This window comes from Boleophthalmus pectinirostris, unplaced genomic scaffold (genome assembly GCF_026225935.1).
Source record: "Boleophthalmus pectinirostris isolate CB_2022bp ecotype Guang Dong unplaced genomic scaffold, ASM2622593v1 HiC_scaffold_6, whole genome shotgun sequence".
NCBI lineage: Eukaryota > Metazoa > Chordata > Actinopteri > Gobiiformes > Gobiidae > Boleophthalmus > Boleophthalmus pectinirostris.
In genome coordinates, this window is record NW_026571447.1 from 12,588,715 (window position 1) to 12,612,873 (window position 24,159).

The 24,159-nt window shown below is 37.6% G+C and overlaps 1 protein-coding gene across 1 annotated transcript in view; it reads left to right on the plus strand.

The window, feature by feature from the left end:
• The window catches only part of LOC110174250 (mannosyl-oligosaccharide 1,2-alpha-mannosidase IA), a 363,419-nt gene that overhangs the window by 318,314 nt on the left and 20,946 nt on the right, over positions 1-24,159 (plus strand). The window contains exons 5-8 of the mRNA XM_020940313.2: positions 8,429-8,523; positions 18,144-18,267; positions 18,412-18,505; positions 21,883-21,998. Of these exons, the coding sequence (XP_020795972.1) occupies positions 8,429-8,523; positions 18,144-18,267; positions 18,412-18,505; positions 21,883-21,998 (429 nt within the window). The remainder of the gene's footprint in view (positions 1-8,428; positions 8,524-18,143; positions 18,268-18,411; positions 18,506-21,882; positions 21,999-24,159) is intronic.

Consider the following 24,159-nt stretch of genomic DNA (forward strand, 5'->3'; position numbering starts at 1 on the left):
TATCGTACTGAGAGATTTGGATATTGGTACATCCCTAATCATGAGCCATAATGTGAGCTTTTCTGCGATATCACAGTATCAAACCGTGAGGTTCGTACGTGACGATATCATATCGTGAGACTTAGATATCATTACACCTCTAGTATTTAACCTTTCTATCTTCATGGAGACCAAACCAGACCAAGTTACAGGTCAAATCTGTGGAGAGGCAATCCCGCTCACAGTCGGAATACCTGTTTTTCTAGGTATTTTGAGCTATAAAACTACCTGTAACTGAATAAATGTAAGGTAAAGCTGTCATACTGTAGAACATACCAGGCAAAGCAATGACATATCCTTAGGAATAAGCAGGTGACGGACCCCAACTAAAAAGTTAAATAGTGCACCATTAATGGTTAGAAACATCTAAGATCTAAGAGTGTTTTCTGTTTGAGAGAAGAACTTAGCCTAAATATGATTTGTGTATGAGTTGTGTAACAACTAGGTCAGAAAGTCTGTCTGTAAATTTAACTAATAATCCTTTATTTCTATTGCTTGGTGTAATTGACCCTGTTGTAAAGGACAAGTATAATAGAAAATTGTAAGGGATGCTGGCTTTTTGTGCTAGAAAAAGTCTACTAGTGAATTGGGTATCTGACTAGGCTGCCTGTAAAACTCAATGGCAGAAGATGAGTCTTGGTTTTGTTTCTCTCAATTACCTGACATGTCGGCTTCATCATAAGGACAATATTTTTAAGAAGATTTGGGAACCTTTTTTGATGTATACTGGACTTGAGATTTCAGCTTTTATGAATAGGGTATTGATATTGTGAAATGGGTGTAACTGTGTCTAATAAATGAATGGGCCAATGTTTGTTTTGTTTTGTTTGTATTGTTATTATTTAGTTGATTATTTTCTTTAAACTTAAAGGCAATAAATATATATGCAAAAATGAACTAGGTCAGAAAATAGGGTAACATGAGACCTTCAAAGAAGACATTTCATGCTTTTTCCTGGTATATTGTCACACATACGCCACTATTTTACGTTTTGTCACCTTACTGGGTTTATCGGGCTCAAAAAATGGAAAAACAGAACTAGTTAATTTTAAACAGATTGCAGTGGCTCAAAGTTAGTCCCAACTTTCCTAATGCATTCTGAGCAATTATTCACCACAATAGGTTTATAAGAGTGTTTCACAGCTTTCAGAAACCAGAGGGGAGTTTGGGAGAAAAAAAAAAAAATAGAAGCTGCCCCTTTAGGTGAAAAATAACATCATCACAACAAAGGACCATGCCCCTGGATCACACTCCCGACCCCACTTACAGACAGCTGCAGTTCTTTTTGTTCTTTGTGTCTTCGGTTGGATTGCAGGGTTAGACTAAAGTGTAAAATTGCGGTCATACAATTCTTATAATAAATGTTCAATAGCATAATTGACTCTTGTGAGCTTTAAGTCATGTTATAATGTTGTTACCTCATCAAAGACATACCTGGCGCTGTGTTTTGTCTCATTTTCAGATCAGAAAATAGCGTAATATGGATTCTTTAATTGTAAGAACCGTGTCTAACCTATGGCCAATGTGCAATACCCTGCTTGTATTTAGCATGCAAATCATCTACCTTATGTCGTCTATTTAAATAATATATTCATTTCGCCTGAGCCCTGATAACTGTCCTCTCCTTTGCTTTGTGCAGATGTTTACTCAATCATTCATGAAGGACCCTGTTTACTCACTGATACTGCTCGGATTTGTTCTTGGCATCGAGTCCGTGCGTGATCCCGGATCTTTGTAAAAACATCAAATAGCGGCAAAGGTCCCCTGTACAACATTCATCAATGATTCATGCAAAGGCTCATGGGAAGGTTTTAGAAGGATGGCTACAACCTGTTTCCTCAGAAATGGACTGAAGCTCTAGTGGTTTGTGTGTATGGCTTGTCACGATAATTACCATATACACTCAATATATCAAACCCGGAACTATGGATTTTGGGGCTCTATATTTTCTTTGCAGTAATTAGAAGATTTTTGGTATTTTAGTTGTAATTCTTTTTATTTTATTCTATTGGAAGGTACCATCGTGTTTTCAAGGGAGTCCAAAAAACACAAAACATTAGGAATACATATTACAATAGAATACAAAACTTACAGGTTACTGATCCACAAGGGAAAGTATTTGGAAATCATTTTACATTACAAAACACAGACATACATACAGACATGCACATTAGAGTATGGAACGGGCTGAATTTTTCTGTCCGAGCCCGGCCTGCGTCCAACTGAGCCTGATAGGCATTAACATATTTGTGTCCGAACCCGACTGAATCCGACACAATTAAAATCACACTCTTTTCATAGGCCTACTAATGACACACGTAGGGTATTGTTTATGTGGCTTCTATCAGACACAGTGATGCAAAATACAAACTCGAAAATAATGAGAAACTTTATTACTCACCTCTCTTACGGTGGTAAATGTAAAGTGCAGCATCTCAGCCAAATTATCCATAGAAATTGTCTTCCTCGAATAATGACATGCAGTCCACAAAACAAAACTTCCTCCTGATGTCCTCCTCCCAACTCCTGCAACAGTACCTGATTCATAAAAAATAGAGTATGCATTACATAACAATGATATAAACAAATGGAAAATAATAATAGAACAAACTGAAAAATAAAAATAAAAATGACAATATGATAATATTTGAGCTGTAGAGGGTAGAAAAAGTTACCTAGTGCCTCTGCTCAATTTCATTTTTCTCCAGCGGCTAGGTCAGGAATAGGAATACACTAGACGGTTCGTAAAACCTAGGAAGTGCGAGTTTGGGCACCAGCCAATCAGCAAAGAGCCATATATTCTGTGTTGGCAACAATTCCCGAGATTGAGGATTTAAAGCAGGAACAAAGAGAATGTTTGGTGAATTTTATCAAGGGGAAAGACGTTATTGCCCTTCTTCCTACGGGATTTGGGAAAAGCTTAACATACCAGTTAGCCCCTTTAGCGATGCATCACATACATCATGACCAAATAGAAGCGAATGGTTAAATTTAAAAAAGTACCCGTCGAGCCAGTGAATTCTAATGCTGCGAGGTCAGACGGTTTCCACTAATTGAAACTGGCTGATGAATCAGGCTAAGAAAAAGCAACTTCTAAGGGAAAAAATTATCAGTTGATTCTGCTATTTGTTGTGTTTGTAATTATTTATTAAAGGGTCAGTGCTGTTCTAGCTCAGGCCTTTTAATGATTCTGGTTCGCTGGCAGTATCCTGCTTTATTGCTGTTGTGTCAGTGGTTCAGTTGGTAGAGCATTCGTCCACTGATGTGAAGGTTGCCGGTTGTTCGACATAAACATCATTGGTAGAGCGGTCGGATCCATTCACCCACAGATGAATGCTTTTGTTGTGTCCTTGGGCAATGAACTTAACCCACCTCGCCCCCCGTCTCTGTACACTGGTGTATGAATGTTTGTGAATAGCTGGCTGGTTCCTCGAACGTGGAAAAGCGCTATATAAAAATGTGACTATTTACGATAAAGTAGTTTCAATAGTATCGTTTATTGCTTTATATCTCTGTGCCAATAAATCAAGCTTCAAAATTTGTTATTTTGACAGGTTTGTACGCTTTTATAGTCTGTTGTATTTTAAGTTCAGCTATGTAAATTATTTTCGACCCGCAGCCAAGTCTGTATTGTTTTGGAGATAGGTATAATAGCCCATATTTATCTCCAGACAATAAGATGAAGAATGGAGCAATAGAACCTTGTAATTAAAATAGATTTATTCTGTTTAAAGCTTTTGCTGGATGCATAAATATTCAACACTGTGCCCACGTTGGGAAATGTTATTAATATACACTTACTTATACTGCAGCGGCCATAGCAGAGTTAAATCACTAGTACCTGCTTTTTGCTTTTTGTGGTTTGTTTTTTCATAATATAATTTTTGGTTCTTCACTCTAAATTACACTGTGAAACTGCACACTGCCAATGCGTTGCACTTTTATTATAATGATGTTTCAATTTTGGGCAGTTTTAAGTATTATTTTTACTCAAAAGGAGATTCAAAGCTATTTTGTTTAAGTAATATTTAGCTTTTTTTTCCCCCTTATTTGTATATTATGTAATTTTAAACCCACATCCTTGTGAGAATTTGCTACATCACCATCCATCTGATTCATTGATACTACAATGAATTATAAATGGGCTTTGCAAAAAAAAAAAAGGCCTTCTCGTAACAGACTTTTGTGCTCACTTTCAGTCCGAAGAAAAAATACTGATACTCGATATTTCAAAACTATTTCAGTAATAGATAATAATGATAATAGGCCCAGTCTTGCTTAGCTCAGATCTCAGCCTGGTTAGTAATTGGATGGGAGACTGCTGGGAACACCAGATGCCACAGTGGGGAGCCAGTCATAAATAACTGTTTTTGTGTCCTTAGGCATTCATTGCCTAGTATGAAAGTGGTGTGTGTCTGAGTGATAGTGGTGGTCGGAGGGGCCGATGGCGTAGATTGGCAACCTCACTTCTGTCAGTCTGTCCCAGGGCAGCTGTGGCTACAATAGTAGTTTACCACCACCGAGTTTGGAGCGAATATATAATGAACTGTACAGCATTTTTGAGTGTCCAGAAAAGCACTATATAAAACTGATGCATTATTATTATTAGTGATAGTAGTGGTAGTAGTAGTGGTAGTAGTAGTAGTAGTAGTAGTAGTAGTAGTCCATCATCGTCCATTATCGAAGTATTAATAGAAAACTTTTTTACAAGTATATATATATTAGAAGTATAAATATAATAGTACTTTTAATATTATGATAATGAGGTCTAACATGTGTAAATAAAGGTCAAATTTAATTCATTTATTCTTTATTTGTATAGGGACAGATACAACAAACATACTAGTAGATTAACAATTCTTTAATCTGATGTGAGTATCAGTGTTTATAGTTTATAGGCTAATTCGCAACACCAGTCCGCATTTGTCCTATTTATGTGATTTTTTATTTTTTTTTTTTACTTTTGATACCAAAGACTATTTTAATATATACTAGTAAATGGACGTAGCTATCCTGGTATCCGCTTCATTCCAAGCAGGAAGTGTTCATGGGGGTGCTTCCGGCTCCATCGACTCTGTTTCCAATTGACTTTACATTGAGAAATTGTCCCTCTCTTTGTAACTGCTGCTGTGAGCCTTGTCATTTTGGTCTTAAAATGTTTGTATTAATTCAGTGTGATCCTGGTGTTTTTATTTTGCTATCATGTCTGTTAATAAATTCCTATTCTACATTTGCTCCTACAACTGCCGGCCTCTATGAGCTTCATTAGACTGGAGCCAAACGCTGTGGGTGACGTCTCCACTTTTTTGAACAGTTTGCGCTTGATACATATCACACTTCCCTAGCATCAGTATCTGGGTTTCAGCTTTTTTGGACAGCTTTACCTCCGACAAAATAAATGGCAGACTTTTTAATCTCCTCCCTCTCAGTCTGGCCTAGTTTTAATCCTGGTCCATGCTGAGTCACATCTCCCCATGACTGGCCTGATTCTCCAACAGCTCTTGTCTAGACATTTCTCCGACCTGCTGTCTGTCTCCTCGCTCACCTCCAAGTCCCCTGAGCACCCCGTCCTTCCTTCCTTCCTTCCTTCCTTCCTCCTCCTCTCTCACCTCTGCTATCCTTTCATCTCGCCACACCACTCCTTTTGTCATCATTTCAATATCTCCCTCCGCCGCCAGACATAGTGCCCACCGGCCATTCGTGATTTGGTGACTGATATCGGTGCTCATAAGAACTTGTATTAACTTTTTCGTCTCCCGGCCTGACCTGAGGAGATAGAGGAGAAGTGGAGTTTTAAATGGGTGTCTGTGAGATGGCGTCGATGAGCTTGCTTTTAATCTGTCTGGAGATGTATTGTAGTGGGCCTTGTGTTTCTCGTAATTAGCTTTAAAGGGCAAAACTGTGAGAAGTGTTGCCAGCTTTATATCCACTGTCTGTCTCTGTGATCTATCTATGAGCCAGTGCTTCAATGGGTACAAAGGTGTGCAGTAATAGCTTCTTTAAAGGTGCATTGTGTAACTTTTCAGGCGCAGAGTCCATCAAATGGTTTTCTCCGTGGGGATGTTATTTGCTTTGTCTGGAATGTTTCACACTTTGGTACCTTTCTATCTGCATGGAGACCAAACCAGACCAAGTTATAGGTCAGATCTGTGGAGAAGCAACACCGCTCATAGTCAGAATGTTTGTTTTTCTAGGTATTTTTGAGCTACAAAACCATCTGTAATTGAATAAATGTAAGGTAGAGCTGTTTAATGTCATACTGTGGAACATTCCAGGCAGAGCAATGACAAATCAAGTACCGCAGACGATCGACGTCCAACGAAAAAGTGACATAGTGCACCTTAAACATTGCTGATATACATCCTGGTTTTGGTTGTTTGATTGGTCAGTTTTGTTCTAATTTTGGTCAGTTGTTACATTTCATTTACAGTTTAAAGGAGACTTATTATGCAAAATAGACTGTTTTTGTTATAATTGTGTCCCCTTCTCATTTACCCAGTCAAAGTTGTAATGATTCATTCTTGAGTTGTATTTATTCTTTTGTATTCAAAATGTCATTGTGCTGATCTACCCCCGTTTTCACCGCCATTGGTACATACCCACTGCTCTTTACTTCGTTCTCCAATTTTATTTTCTTAAAGGTTGTATGGAGGATTTGTTTTTACTTTCAAATTGTCAGTGAAAGTTTAAAATACCATTACATAGACGCAGCAGCCTTGTAATTATGATGACCAAAAAAAAGAAAAAAAAGAATGAAAATCCATCAACTGTGGACGTAGTGAGGCCAGATAAACATTAGCCAATAGACAACGAGGCTCCCTCTTTATCTATTGGCTATTAGGTTGTCAATCAAACTCCCTACATTTCTCGTGTAACTGACTCGCCGGCACGCGGGGATTATGTGGAGGAGGAAGGTGGTGTCACGCATGCACAACATTTGAAAAAGGACTATCGCTGTATTTCTTTTCCCTTGAATAATCCTCTATACAACCTTTAATCGGTAGTATACATAGGATTCAGTAGTGTCACGTAGCCATTTTAGCGCAAATTTAAAAAAAAAACAACTTGATCTACAGCTTTGTTATGATGCTGTTTATGGCAACATCTGCTCCCACTGGGCTCCACAACTTTCCAACCCTGAAGTTAGCGGACTTATATCTTTTATGGAGTCATTTTAGAGTATTGCAATTTAAAATGTCCAAAATGATCACATAATGATTCACAGTTGTCATGGGCATAATTATATAGAAGACAAAAGCTCAATTTTTTGAACTCCTAAGGCTGGGTACCACTTTGGTGAGAAATCGTGCTGGTGGTTTGAATCCCACTGGGTCCAGAGACAGCACTATAGAAAGTTACTTTGCAGTCCCAGAACTCATAAATGATTAGTTTTTGTCTTGGTTTAAAGGTGTATTATGTAACTTTTCTATTGCATGTCTTGCTTGTCTCCTTGTGGGTGTAATTACTTTGCCTAGAATGTTCCACGGTATTGAAATTACAATGGTCTCTCTTACATTTATTATATTCCAGATGTTTATATTGCTCCAAAATACCTGATAACATGCATTCTTAGTGTGAGAGTGGTCACCTCTCCATAGATCTGACCTGTAACTTAGTCTTGTAGAGTCTCCTACTTGTTTTCATATAGATTGATAGAAATACTGTATATGTAGAGATCTGTTTAATGCCAGTATGTGGAACATTGCAGGGAAAATAAGAGCTTATACATGGAAACAATCAGAACCTTTATGAACCTTTATGCCCGGTTTAGTTCTCTTAACCCTCTCAGGCTCAAATGAATTTTTAGTATCAGGAAAAATCTGATATTTGGGGAAAATTATAATATGGGGTAGTAATATACAATCCTGACTTTTTTGTAAACAAAAAAAGTATTTTGCACTTCTGGCAGGCCGTTTGTGTGTAGCCATTCTTGCACAGTCTGCATCGTCCATGTTTATCAGCATGATGGGAGAAAAGGCTCCTGAGTAAAAAAAGCTAATAAAATATGGATGTGGAGTAAGTAGGTAATTGGAATTTAGCTGTTGCAAATCTGCAACGCCTGCCTGGAGAGGGTTAAATTGCGTTCACACTTTGAAGTTTAATTCTGATGTAGATTTGGTTTGGTCCTGTTCTAATCCTGGTTTAGCCCTGGTCTAGATCAAGTTTAGTTGCAGTTTTAGTCCAGGTTTAGTACCAGTTTTAGTCCTATTTTTGTACTAACTTAAGGTGGTGGTTGTATAAGTATGAAGACCCTGTTCTTTAGTTCTTTTCACCTTCTTTCAGTTCACCAAGCCATTTCGAAAACCAAACATTTGAACTGCGCTGTAACTCATGTTTGCAAATTTAAGTTTTAACCCTTCTTCTTTTCTTTCTTTCTTTTTCTCCACAGATTTTCAAAAGTAAAGTTCTGGAACTCGGGGAGAAGCTGCTGCCAGCATTCAACACACCCACAGGCATCCCCAGAGGAGTCATCAACCTGGGGAGGTGAGTCTCCAACCCCCCACTCACCTCTAAGTGTCCTCTGTCCCACAAAAGATGATATCGAGGCAGGCACTTGGCAGTCATTAATCACGGCTCTGGAACCTGTTCACGCTGGCAGTGACACGAACAGGTTCATGCAGAGTTGATAATGATCGACCAAATGAAAAATATTAGGGCAAACCTCATACGCTTGCCAAGCCTGGAGAGCTATCGAAACTGTGGAGGAATAGTGACTGTTCATTTGAGATGGGGTCCCAGGAGGTGTGATCCATTTGGACAAAGATTAAACAAATTCAGAATGTAGTTGGATAGTCACGCTATAACTCAGGTCCAGGCAGTTATAATATAAGTAGAATAAACTGTAGATAAATATGGAAATTATCTTATGAAATGTCTTACTCAAGGGTGTAGCAATTGGCAGCAGCTGAAATGTACAACTTCTAGGATAAGATTCATAGCCTGTAGTGTAGGAGTTTGAAGAGAGCATAATCTGAATGGGAAAGTATAAAGCATTTACATTTACTTGAGTAACGTTTTCAAGAAATTGTATATTTCCGAGTACTTTTCTAGCAGCATAGTTTTTACTTCTACTTAAAAGGTGCATTGTGCAAATTTTTTGGTGGGTTTCCAGAAAAGTTGTTTCCATGGAGATGTTGTTGCTTTGCCTGGAATGTTCCTGGGTATGACTATTAAACACATCTATCTTGCATTTATTCGTTCTGGGTGTTTCTATTGCATAAAAATACAATAATTCTTTCTGTGAATAGGGGCGACTCTCTACAAATCTGTCCTGTAATGTCCTGTAGCTTATAGTTGTTGTTTTTTTTTTCAATGGAGATAGATTTAAGTTTGATATTTACCATGGAACATTCTAGACAAAGTAACTACATTTCCATGAAGACAAACAGGTGGCGGACCAGGCTCTACAAATGTTATACAGTATACCTTTAAGTAACAGAAATAATGTAAGTCAGTCTACAAGTGACATTACATGATGTTGACTATATTGAGTGATTTCAAAATTTGTGTTTCTTGCACTGCTTCTTCAGATATAATGTACTTTCCTAATTTCTTTCTCAGTCCTTTCAAAATACAAGAATTTGTGCATTATTTAATCTTTTTTCTTCAAATGACATTACCTTCAAATTATATATAAAGTTATATTGAAGTCATATGTCATGCTCTGACAGTTACTCTTCCTTGAGTAGTTTCAAAAATACTTTTTTACTCTTACTTGAGAAATTTGTTGGGCCTCTACTTTGTACATCTACTTTTTGTTTTTGTCTACTCTACCCACCTCTGGTATAAATAAGTTATATGGTATAAATATAATATACAGTATACTCACTTCAAAATCTGAATTTTAAAGGGCCCATAATACACTATTTACTGATCTATGTTATAATGTTGTTTTCTCATCAAAAATATACAGTACTGGAGTTGTGTTTTGTTTCATTCACACATGTTTAACACACAAATCCTGCATATTAAGGCTGAGTTCTTCTATCAAACAGAAACTACTGTGTTCCACCTTGTGATATCATGTGGTAATACAGGAAGTGCTTGACTATGTTTTTAAACTCTATATATTTTCACTAGAATTATTTTTCATCATTTTAGCCATGGAATTGACTATCTCTACTGAACAAAAGGTTTTAAAAAAAAGCTGTTAAACTGGAAAACTACCACTTCATGAGATTACAAGGTGGAACAAAATGTGTTTAGTTCGGAGATGTAGACAGACATAATAAAGGTTTACTGAAATGTGTTGTTGAGGAGGTAACAACATTATAACATGGCTTAAAGCTCACAAGAGTAAATTTTGTGTAATATAGTCCCTAAGCCCTCTAATTGCATTTGTACTTCCATTTTATTTCAGTAACCACATTCAAAGGAGACAGTGAGTGCTTAAAGAGCAGTCTCTAGACTTTCTCTGCCTATACAACTAACTTAGTCATGTTCATTTAAATATGCTAGGCAGGTGTGGTGTCTAATTGGTGTCTGGATCTCATTTAAGTGGATTCATTTACGTTGGTTTGAAGTAAGAGTCCCCCGAGGCCACTCATTTCGACGGCTACACCTGCCAAATAAAAATCTGCTCTGAAAATGCGGTGAAGTTATTACAGACAGTCTGGAGCCCACAATAAATATGAACAATTGTTAGCAGTACTAGTACAGACAAGAAGGAAATGCTGTTCTCTGATTTGTACGAATGTTGATTTGGGGATTGTCAAGACGCAGCAATTTATTTCTGTCAGTAAATGTTTTTTTTTCCTCATTGTAAAGTGCAAAAAAGTTTCAGTCTCTTATATTGACTTTGGAGCAGCTGCAGCTTTTGCAATTACAACGACTCCCTGAGAAGAATTAATCTGCGTTCATAAAAGCTTTCAGAAAATCATATGAATAAAATTTGCATTTTTAATTTGAAACATATCCAAGCCCTCACCTTCCTTATCTCGTGTCTTTGTTTGTTAGTGCAGATTTGCAGCGCAGATCACAAAGACTTCTGTTTACTTCCTCTGTCTTCTGTTATTTGAGGACACACAAACAAATGCTTTATGCAAACTGGCCACTTAAAACTGTATTATGAAAAAAGTTTGTTTTGCTACAACTCCACACTCCCGTCGTCCCGGCTGCCTTGGAGACCTAAGAAGCTTTTACTTTACAGAAATGTATTCTCAGTGTTCTCAGTGTTCTTATATTCTTGTCTGGAACCACATTCAGTCTCCACCAATTACAATGGGCAGACTGACAGGCGGAGTAACCAATCAGAGAAAAATGCATAGTCTGTTTGCTTGAAAACAAAACAGAGGACTGAAGTCATTTTCACACTGCCACCGGTTAGGGCCACGTAAAAGAGCATTCGATCTGAGAGATGTGCCAGCCTGTCAACAGACGCATTCTGATTCCCATTAAACTACACGGGTGGTCTTTTCATTCACCGCTTCTCTAAGACCACTCAAAACAGATGGTCTCCTCTCGTACTCCGGAGCGAGGCGAATGTGTTGTGAACTCTGCCGACCTACACAGTCCACAGTACAAGTGACAGTGCTTGGAATACACGGAATAATTTGTGTTGTTAGGGCCAGTTCTGATTGTGTATTGATTATGATTTTGTCTCATTTTCTTTTCATTGGAGTATTATTTGTATGGCCATGCACGGTTTAGCTGACTATTGTTATTGTTCTTAGTGTAGATTCCAGGACCAATTAGGACACACAGATTGCAAACAGTCAGTGCCTAGTGTTCAATTGACTCGTTTCTATCTCTATGTGATTTCCTGGTGCTTTTCCAAAACCTAAGTGAGCTTAATTCTTAAAACCACATCAAAAACCACATGCTTTAATATAACACCAAACCCTTGAATATCAGGAATACAGAAATAGTCTCGAGGAATGAGAAGTGACTGACTGAACTTGATATCAGTGACTAACGCTCAGCTCATGGTTCAGTCTCACCTCCACTGTGTCATCCATAATCACCCAGAGGAGAAGCACCGCCCCCACACATCCTGCCGAGTCCGTATAGAACCGTATTATATCAAATTACTACACCTTCAAAATAAACCTATCCCATCACATCATCTTCTAAGACCTCCCTGGCACCTTCGTTATCCAACTGCTACCAATTAACCAGGCAGCCAAGCTGGACAGCTGCTGACAGATTTAATTACCTTATTTTACACTTGGTTCAGGCTGCGTCGCTTACACGGCTGTAGAATGCAGATGGTCTGAAGAAAACAGAATGTATGGAGCACTTATGGAGAAATATACAAAAATGAAATAAACAACTACACTATTCATAAGCGTCGATTTAGCCGGTAACATATGCACGGTGTAGCAGGACATAAGCAGCTGGTCTCGAGGGAGGACTGCTCTGATGTAGTGAAGGAAAATATGAAAAAACAGAAGGGAGTGGATGGTTTTATTTATGCATTAAGTGATGGAGAAAACAAGTACAGAGATTGTGTAGGAGTGAGTGTATGACGCAATAGCTGGAGGTCACCGGTGGGATACAGTCATAGGTACATTGAAATAGCATCAAATGGCCTGTTCAGATTATTGGTAATGTCATGCTGTGGCTATATCAAAAGTCTCTCCATATTATTGTTTCTTTTTGTGATATGAATCATTTTATTATACATTTCTTTACTTGAAAGGCATATTGGTGAGGTAACAGCATAAATCACAAACCATCCAGTCTACATGAGGAAATCATTCTTACTCAACATATTTTAATAGTCCATATTTGACCATGAGTCTACCATAATTTCAGAATGATTATTGCACAGTGAGGTGAATACCACAAATACACTATACCAAAAAATGTAAACTTTAAAGAACATATTATACATGGTTGCTTCTCTAATTACCTGGAAAACATGCTTTTGGTCTCCTTGGGATAAATATTCATTTAAATGAATGTCTACATTTGAAAAATATACTTTATAAACTTCAGCTCTGTTTCCAATGATGGCATTCAGGCAGTAGGACTCCTTCAGCTATCAGCAGTGAAGAATGGTGAATGCTGTGCTAATAGAGCGTTTTAATAGAGTATTATTTATGATGCAACAATCCTGGCCATATTCAAACAGAGCATTTTTGAGTGTTCAGACTTAATTAATAATGAAACAAGAGTGAATTAAGCAAAAATACAACTGCAGAGGGTTTTTTGATGAGACAATATAGCATGGTTAAAATTGTAAATTTTGCATAATGAGTTCTTATATTTAATTAACAATATCATCCATGTTACTATGAAAACAGTTCATAGATTTTGTTTGAGGAAAAGTGACAACATAATTCCACATTTCCATATTATGCAAATAGAAGACCTTGAGATCGTATCTATATTTTTAATTTGTCAAGCCAAAATGAAAATTGAAAATCCATCAACAAACTGCCTCTTGTGCAGTTAGAGATTTGAGATAGCAATTTAATCTGAACTGCCTTATTATCCCACTAGCAGGTCTCATGAGTGTCTAAAGCTCTGTATATGAACACTAACTATCAGGTGAAGAAGTACTTTTCCAGTCTGCTAGCTTTGAAAACAGTTCCAATGAAAGCTGCCCTAAATTAATTCAATTAGGTTAACACAGGTTTTATCTGCGCTCAAACAGGCAAAATGATTTTCAATTACATCCACAGAGGCCCTATTTATTATCTTCACTGTGTTCCGGTTTATTGGGGATTTCTGACAGAGCTTGTTCAATTTGCCCCCGGCATCATGAAAAAATCTTGTATTGATTAAATTAATTTCGTTATTTTAAAGGTTGGCCATGACAGTTGAAAAAGTTAAAGATGCACTGTGTAACTTTTTGGTTGCTTGTTTCTATGGATATGTCATTGCTCTGCCTGGAATGTTACACAGTATGACATTAAAATGCTCTGCCTTACATTTATTAAATTACAGGGAGTTTTATAGCTCAAAAATACCTAGAAAAACAGATATTCTGATTCTGAGCTGGGTCGCCACTCCACAGATCTGACCTGTAACTTGGTCTGGTTTGGTTTCCATGAATATAAAAGGTTTAATGTCATACTGTGAAACATTCCAGACAAAGGAATAACATTTTCATCGGCATCAGTGGCTTTCATAAAGGTTGGAATTTGTAGGGTTTCTTTTGTATTTTTACAATAATTTTAAATAGTCAAAGTGCCTAAAAGTTAGTTTTGTGAAAGGTAGCCTAGCCCTACTCTGAACTCATGCTAGCTCCACTCTAGCAGCAAGCGATCAGAACTGCACATTTCTGACATCACATGTTTGGCTGCATAAGGCCATTATTTAGGAAGTAATGTAGAAGTAAAAATCTTTTTTGCTGCAATGTGCCAATGAGCACAGGCCATTACAAACAATACAAATCAATAGAGATCCAGATCGTATCTTATGCAATATATTGACTGTCACATGTATCTCCATATCGTGATAATATCATATAGTGAGCCATGTATGGAGTATCAAATTGTGAGGGGCCCTGTGATTCCCAGACATTGAATTACGTGATACCAGTTAGGCTCATTAGCTGTGTCTGATATTGCTTTTCGAATACAAACCCTGCTCTCCCTTCTCCAAACAAAGCCCAGCACCTTGCACCTTTGCTTTCAATTGATTCTTCTCTTGGGAACAATGCACTGGAACTGCTAACAACATCGCCCCTAAACTTTTAATGGACACATACATCAGCCTGCCAAACTCTCCGATTCCCCCGGCAACCACCTTTCCTCACCCGCCCTCACCCCACCCTCACCCCGCCATAACATCTTATAAATTCACCCGGGCTCATTATGGGATGTTTCAACTCTAGCACTATCTATTAGGAGGATATGTAAAGCCATTGCGGATAGTACATTGTAGCTCAACTAATCATAGACGAGCATTAACAGAAGCGCTGTGAAATGACACATTAGCACGAGTTCAATTTGCAGGGAGATATTACCCATGATGCCTCGGGAAACAGACGGGAGAAGAGTCTCGGGATGACCTTGTCCGCAAACTTTGCTAGCATACCACAAGTTTTCCACTCTCCTTTCATTCAATCTAATTAAGAGATGTGTAAAATATTCATTATGCTACTTCTGTTGTCTGTTAATTAGTAGATAAAAACTCCATTATTCACAAATTAGAAGGAGACTCAAGAGAATGTATAGAGTGCTTGGTTACGAAAAAAAGGTGTTGAGTTAAAATTTTAAAAGGTTTCTGAGTTTCTGTTTTCTGATCTATGTTGTAATGTTGTTTCCTCATCACAAACATACGTGGAGTTGTGTTTTGTTCACGCATGTTTAAAGGGACAGTTTGGAATTTTGGACATAGGGCCTCATTTCATAGTGAGCCAGACACTTTTTAAAATATTCCATCCAGTCCTTGTATTTTCAGAGGTCGCTGGTGCTAGGCTAGTGCATGTCAATGGCCATAGTTAGCCTGCCACTAAAACAGTCTTGCCCACTCCACAAAACACCCAAAGTAAATCTATTATTACACCAGACTGTCGATGTAAATGTCTGTGTTGATAGAATAACGTTTGAAATAAAACAAACCTTCCATCGCATGAATCGTCGCATGTTGAGGGACTATTTTCTCAGCAGCAGCGGAATTTTACTTTGCGGGGAAAGTAGGTGCTAGGTGATATCAATCCGCCGCTGCCGAGCTTTCTATCAGGAAGTACAACTCTCTGCTGCTGCTCAGACATAAATCTTTCAAATGCAAGGTTGATCTTACTTCTAAAATTATTGTATCAACACAGACATTCACATCGACAGTCTGGTGTAATAATTGATTTGCTTTGGATGCTTTGTGGACTTCTTTAGTGGCAGGCTAACTATGGCCATTGACATGCACTAGCCTAGCACCAGCGACCGCTGCAAATACAAGGACTGGATGGAATATTTAAAAAGGTGTCTTCACACATCTCCAACACTCTGGCTCACTATGAAATGAGGTCCTATGTCCAAAATTCCAAACTGTCCCTTTAAACATGCGTGAACGAATCAAAACACAACTCCACGTATATTTGTGATGAGGAAACAACATTACAACATAGATCAGAAAACAGAAACTCAGAAACTTTTTAAATTTTAACTCAACACTTTTATTTCATAGGAAATGAAGTCCTATGTCCAGAATTCCGGACTGCCCCTTTAACAAACCTTGCATATTTAGGATGATTTCGCTCAAACAGAAAACACTCTGTTACATCTTGTGATGTCATGTAGTAATACAGGAAGTGCACTGTGTTTTGAAACTCCACACACCTTCACTAGAGTCATTTTGATCATTTCAGCCCTGGAATTGCCAATCTCTGCTGAACTAAAGATAAAAGGTAGCTGTTCACTTGAAAACTACCTACTACTAGATGACATCACAAGGTGGACCAGAACATTTAGATCTAATAAAACAGGATAACTCAAAAAAGTGTAAATGAAACAAAACACAACTCCAAGTACCATATGTTTTTGAGAAAATAACAACATTCTAACATGTCTTAAAGCTGTCCAGACATCGCAATGATTACGAATCTGTTATTTACACTGTACAACTTTAACATATGTCGTGTTTGCTATTCTGAAGAAAGAGCTGAAAAACAGTCTACCACATCAGCAATGCAGAGCGGATGACTTTCTTTGACTCCGCAGCTACAGATGGTGCTATCCGTGGTGCAATGTACTTTATGACAACTCTGAGAACCACTTGAAACAAAAAGCCCCAGACAGTAGCCGCTATTACTTTGGTTGAAGTTTACAAGTCATTCCCAGGCTCCTTTGAATGGCTCACATTAAACTGACATTACCTGAAAAGTTTTAGCTCAATTCGCATCTCCACAGGGCTGCAGGGTGTACTCCAGACGATCTCCTCCCTGATTTGAAACACAGTGACTGGGAGAGCATTGACTGCATTCTGCTCTGAGGCTGAGCTATCGACAAGTCTTTCTTAACTTTCCAATATCGCAGAGAACTTTAAAACAACAACTTAGGCAAGGACAAAGAAGTGGGTTTGTTGTTTTGAGCAATGGTGGAGCTTAACTAAGTAAAAAGTAAAGAAGTGTGCTTAAGTAAAGATTTTATGTATCTGTACTTAAACTTAAAGGTGCACTGCGTAAACATTTCTAGTGAAGGGTCTGCCACCTGCTTCTCTGCATGGAAATGTTGCCTGGAATGTTCCACAGTATGGCATTACACTTATTTGTCTCTATGGAGATAGAAGGTCACACCACAGGGGCAAGTTATGTGTCAGGTCTGTGGAGATGTGACCCAACTCACAGTAAGAATGCAAGTTATTAGGTAAATAAAACACATTTTATTGAGTAAATGCAGGATGGATACATTTAATGCCACACTGGGACATTCCAGACGAAACAGTAACATCTCCATGGAGACAAGCAAATGGTGGACCCTCCACCAGTAAAGTTATATAGTGCACCTTAAAGCAGATTTTACGTTTACTTCACTACATTTGAGAGAAAGTATCTATACTTTTTACTTTCTGTACTAGAGAAAAGACAGGCAGAGTCTGTACCTGTTTTTAAATCACTCCTAAAAACACACCTTTTTTCACTGGCTTTTAACAAGTGACAAGTACATTTTTTTTATTTTATTTTTTTGAGTAACTTATTGTTTTCTATGTTTGTTTGTTTTTGTAGTTGTACTGTGTTTGTATTGTGTATTATGTTGTACTGCGATTGTCTTTGTCTATTCAATGTTTGTGTGCAACACTTTGGCCAGCTGTAAAGTTTTTAAAGTGCTTTATAAATAAAGTTGGTCTGGTATGGTACTCCACTATATTTTTGAACTGGACAAAAAAGTAAAAGTCTTTTTTATTATAATTAAAATACAATAATTCCTTCTGTGAATAGGGGTGACTCTTCACAGATCTAAATTGTAGTGTAGCATATTTCTGTTACCTGTTCATCTCCCTCGAGATAGATAGGTTTAATGTATACTGTGGAAAATTCCAGACAAAGCAATAACATCTCCATGGAGCAAAGCATTTGACGCCCCCTCCACCAGAAAAGTTACACAATGCACCTTTGAGTAACAAAATTGCGTACTTTTTCTTCCATCACTTGTTTGGAGTCTTGTTTTGTTCTAGTAGCCAGTGATACTAAGCGCTTGGCTGTTCTCTCGTTTCAGTGGGACCAGTTGGAGCTGGGGATGGGCCTCAGCTGGGAGCAGTATCCTGGCAGAGTTTGGGACCCTCCATCTTGAATTCGTCCACCTGTCCGAGCTCTCCGCTAACCCCATCTACACAGAAAAGGTTCGTCTTTCCTCCTTCACATCCGAGTAAAATGAGTTGTACGTTGTGAGTTGTATTGAGTGAGATTTTAGAGTACAAGCCTTGAGCAAATGGAAGTACAGAAGGAACCATAACAATTTAATGGGCTGTTTATGTATTCAATAGGTTATGAATATCAGGAAACTGCTGAACAAGATTGAAAAGCCCCATGGACTCTATCCCAATTTTCTAAGTCCCGTCAGCGGCAACTGGGTCCAACGTAAGTATTAAAACATGCATTATTCATGAACTTGATCCTTTTTTCTCACAAGAACTTTTAACTTTTTTGTTTTAAAATGTTAACACTTCAGAGCTTAGATTGTAATTCTAATTTTTGCCTTTCTTTCTTTTCACTACAGTATGCATATTTTCATTTTGTAGTGTGAAAATGTTTAGCAAATGTTTCTACAAGGTTTTAGTACATTTTAAAGGTCTTATATTACACAAAACTGACTCTTGAGAGCTTCACGCCATGTTAGAATATCGTTCCCTCATCACAAAAATACCAAGAGAAGTGTTTTGTTTCATTCGCACATGTTTGAGTAAAACTTTATTATTAATTAGTTAAACATGTGTGAGTGAAATAAAACACAACTCCGGGTCTGTTTGTGATGAGGAAATAACATTATAACAGATCAGAAAAAGGCATAATATGGGGCTTTTAATAAAGTTTTTACTACACCACAGCTCCAAACTCAAATCCCAGTTGGCGCAAAAATGTCTCCCTCTCGCCACTGGGGTTCTCCGGCTCAGTGTCTGGCTCAGATAAACAGTGTAGTTGTCATGTATGCCGCAAATTAATGAGAATGCCAAGTTACAAGATTTTTTGCTGTGTCTCTGTGGATTAAAATGAAAATATAGAATCTTACTAGTTTTATAGCTCAGTTGTTGTGCTTATTCTTCAGTTGCTTACACTACCAGTCAAAAATTTGGACTCAACCTCGCATTCAGTGTTTTATATATACATGTTTACTACTTTTTACATTTTATATATGCAGACAGAAGATCTTAAATATATGAAGTAAGATCAAGAGGCAGAGTTAAGAATTTGGGGGCCCTAGACGAACTTCAGTTTGGTTTGTTGGTTGGTTAGTTGGTTGTTTTTTTTGGGGTTTTTTTTTATATTTGTTGTCTGTTTTTCCCCATTATTCTTGAGACATGCACATTTTTTATTAGGCTGGATTGGAAACTTGTCTTATTAGTTCGGAAGCCTACTAGATAACCAGAGCTAAAAGTAATTAAATTTTTTTCCTGGTACAATAACATTTTTGTTTACATCCATTCTATATGATTATACTATGATTATGTTCAAATCAGGGTCAAGCCGACTAGTCCATTCTAACGTGAAAAGGGGGGATGCTTTGCCAGTTAAAATAGATTTGTCAATCAGAAACTATTTTGATGGTGATTTTTTTTTTTTTTTTTTTTAAGTAAACTACTCTCATTTAATGTCATATTGAGAGAAAATCAAATTACTCTGAGGCCTCGGCTATTAGTGGGACTGAGGGAAATAGTTTGGGAGCCCTAAGCGGCCGCCTACTTTTGCCTAATGGTAGCGGCGCGTCTGAGTAAGATATATGTATCAAATCCTCAATCCTAAAAAAAAAAACACAAATTATTTTTTGACAAAGCAAAGGGTGGCTAATTTGAGGATTTGGTTTTAAAAATAATATCTATATTTCATATTTAGTACAGTACACTTTTCTCTTTGCTACATAATTACATATTTCTTATTTCATATATTTGATGTCTTCTGCATGCATATCAAATGTAGAAAATGGTAAACATATAGAAAAAACATTGAACGAGAGGGTGAGTCCAGATTTTTGACTGATAGTGTACAGTACATAAACAACTGACATCTGATTGGTCAAAGCTTGGCAATATGCATAAAATATTTTAGTTTATTAAATCGATTTACAATAGCAATCCATGGGTCAGTGAGTTATGAAACATTGAGACTGCCATAGAAATAGACAATTCAAATCAGTAAATTCTGAATTGTGAATGCGTCCTCAAACTGTCTTTCAAAACTGGAATAATTTGTCGTACGACTTTGGCAAATTCATTTTCTCCGAAGTTAAAAATACACGTCAACCTTGTGAATACTTGAAATGTTATCTTACTAACAGCCCTCTGCACATCCTCTGTCATCCGTCCACCCTGAGGTCCATCTTATCTTTCATTTTCATACCAAGCTCATAGCACTGCCTGCATGACTCCCATCGCTCTATTATAAAATGATAATGAATTCAATTACTTCTGAAAATTGGGTCTTTACGATTTACCTGAAAGAGGTTGAAAAGCAGCTCAAAGAGAAACACAGCTCTGAAAAGGTGGTAATCTGAGTGATTAGAGGGGCTAATTGTTGTGTGGGAACATGCAGAGAAGCTAAACAGTGTATATTTATCAGCGCTTAGGGAATAGAAGGCCCTTTCTCCCTCTCTCTCCCGTATGGGTGCCTGTGGAGGACAAACACAAAAGCCTGCCGCTAACCTTGTGGGGGAGTCTGTGTAGCTGTATGCCAATGGAAATGCTTAATAAACCTCCGCAATATGGCATTCGGTGGAGACACAGAAATCAAAAGACACTTGTTACAGGATCTAATTTATTATTGTCAGCAAGGGCACTTTACTCGATAGGCCTCTGATTACTTCACATTGGGGGTAATAAAAGTATACAAACTTCTAATTTATCTCATACAATAGTATATTATCAAAGAGCCCATTTTCCGATCTCTGTCTCCTCATAAAAAACATACCCGGAGTTGCGTTTTGTTTTATTCACGCATGTTTAAAACACAAACTTTGCATATTTAGGCTGAGTTCTTCTCTTAAACTGAAAACACTCTGTTCCAACTTGTGATGTCATGTAGTAATACTGGAAGCACTCCCCTGTGTTTTTAAACTTCATGCACCTTTACTAGTAATAATAATTTTGATAATTACAGCCCCGGAATTGCTAAAAATCTCGACTGAACGAAAGTTAAAACATAGCTGTTAACTTGAAAACTACCGCTTCAGAGTATTTTGAAGCTTTGGAGATGTATTGAGACTATGATAAAGCATTACTCAAACATGTGTGAATGAAACAAAACATAACTCCAGGTACGTTTTTGATGAGCTAACAAAATTCTAATATGGTTTAAAGATCATCAGAATCCATTTTGTGTATTACAGAACCTTAAAGCAAAAATATGCAAATCATGCCTGTATTTAAAGGGGAAAGTATGAAGCAAAATCGATATTTGGAGCTTTTTAAATGTAAATAAAAGTCGCATGGAGTTTAAAAACACAATGGAGCTCTTCCTGTATTGCCACATGACATCACAAGGCGGAACAGAGTGTTTTCAGTTTGAAAGAAGAGCTCAGACTAAATATGCAGGATCTACAGGTGTCTGCTAAACATGTGAATGAAACAAAACACAACTCCAGATATGTTTGTGACGAAACATTATAACATAGATCAGAAAATAGCGTAATATGAGCTCTTTAAAGTGACTTCTTGAATGTAATATGTCTTACCACTAATCTAACTGCATCTATATCATTCCAGTTTGTGCTTTATCTTGACGTATTGCCTACTGTTCCTCCTCAGATCACGTCTCCATTGGTGGCCTTGGGGACAGTTTCTACGAGTATTTGATCAAGTCCTATCTGATGTCGGACAAGGCTGACGAGGACGCCAAGAGGATGTACTACAGCGCACTTGATGTACGAATAGTTTAATAATCTCCCTATGACTGTACACTGACCACTATGTTGGACCTTAAAAATGCAATGTGTAACTTTTCTGGTTCATAGCTCAAAAATACCTAGAAAAACAGGTATTCTGACTGTGAGCAGGGTTGCCTCTCCACAGATCTGACCTTTAACTTGGTCCGGTTTGGTTTCCATGAAGATAGAAAGGTTTAATACCATACTGTGAAATATTCCAGACAAAGCAATAACATCTCCATGAATAAAAGCATTTGATGGAGCCTCCACCAGAAAAGTTACACAATGCACCTTTAACATTTTCAGACATAAAGTTAAGTTAATAAAGCCAAGTTACAGGTCAGATCTGTGGAGAAGTGGTCCCGCTCTTGGTAATACTACATGTTTTTATGGTAGTTTTTGTGAAATTAAAACAGCTGTAATTGAATAAAACAAGACATATGTGTTTAATGCCGTACTGTGGAATATCCCAGGCACAGCAATAGTGTCACCATGGAGACAAGCAGATGGCAGATCCTCTACCAGAAAAGATACAGTGCACCTTTACAATGGAATGGAACACTAAATCATCTTTTTTGTTACCAAACTGTGTATATAATGTTTTAGAAAGTGCTGTGAACTGTTCCTCGTACTTTTTTGTCAATTTTTGTGCAAACTAGGTCAATTTCAAGTACTTGGTGACATCACACAAGACTACTCTGATGAAAGTCCAATGTTTCTGATTACAAATAGCTGGCTGCAGGGGCCAAATTTGAAGTGTGGATACTTGTTCGATCAATCAGTGTTCCTTATACCGCCTCACTCTTTTATTTAGTCCTCCAGGTACTACCCAGCTTAGCAGCTCTATCTGAAATACGATGAGGGCAGAGTTTAGGTGTAATCCCACTTTAAGCAAGATATTTATACCGCCTTCTCAAGTACAAGAGCAAAATAACTTTAAAGCTTCAGCTAAACACTCCAGTTTATTAACAAAGGCCGCTGTTAACTTCTCATTACAATATAATAAAATTCAAACATTTTTAACAAACAAAAGACACACTGACCATTGTACTCTGATAAAATGAAACCATAATTGCAGTTATTTTCGCAGGACTTTGATCTCACAAAGTATAAAACAACATTATTATATATCAGAAGCATATGGAGAGACTTGTTCAAAGCATGATAAGGCTACATGAAAACATATTTGAAGTGAAACGGCGGTGTACTTTCAAGATTGAGACCCTGGGCTTTTATGCAAACTACTGCATATAGGAACTAGTGCAATTCAATTCAATGAGTGCTTCCTGTTAGTGGTAATGGAGAGCTTTTGAAATCCCCCAACAAACCTCGCTATATACGCCATTTCGGAGTATTTGTGACAGAGCAGCCCCAGTGGAGAGGGCTATGGGGAAGAAGAGACACAAGATCGTATCAAGGCTAGCTTCCCGGTACTGCGTAATGTGATTACAGCCGCAATTAGATGCTAACTGACTGCTCGCTTGTGTAGGGGTACTTTTACGACTAACTAAAATGCACTGCGTAAACGTGAACTCCCATGTCCATAAATTATATAAAAAGATAGCATTTTTAATAGCGTAATGTCTAAAGACTAACATTGGTTCCCCGAGGCTGCAATTACACTATCACGCACAATAAAGTCAAGCCCGCCACGGAGATTTGTGCACTTTTTCTCATAGGGTCAAGCCAGAGACACAGCGTCTAATTACAGTGCCTATTCTCCCTTGTGTCTTCATATTAAAATGCTAAGGACCTCTGCGCCACCCGATTCTATACTGACTATTTATATAAGGATCTAAGGTGACGCCAAAGCGCATCTCATTAACTTTAGTATTCAAATAAAAGTACATTGCTAATTAAAACATACTGCTGAATGAGAGAACATTTTTCCAATTACGTTTAGCTATGATTAGCACTAACCACCGCTAATTATGGGGAAGTGCGTCAGTCTCAGCCCTCTAGAAATGCTTTTTATAAACTTTCATTATTTTTCTCTGGCTTTGTTCTACTTGGTTGAAATGGTTGTAATTATTTGCATTATGATATGTGGCCAAGCAGTGTAATTATGTATATTTCTAGCTAAAGTTGCTGAAAGTTGTTTGGATTGGTAGCAACTGACCTTGACTAAAAGTCGCAGCAGAGGAACATGTCAAAACAT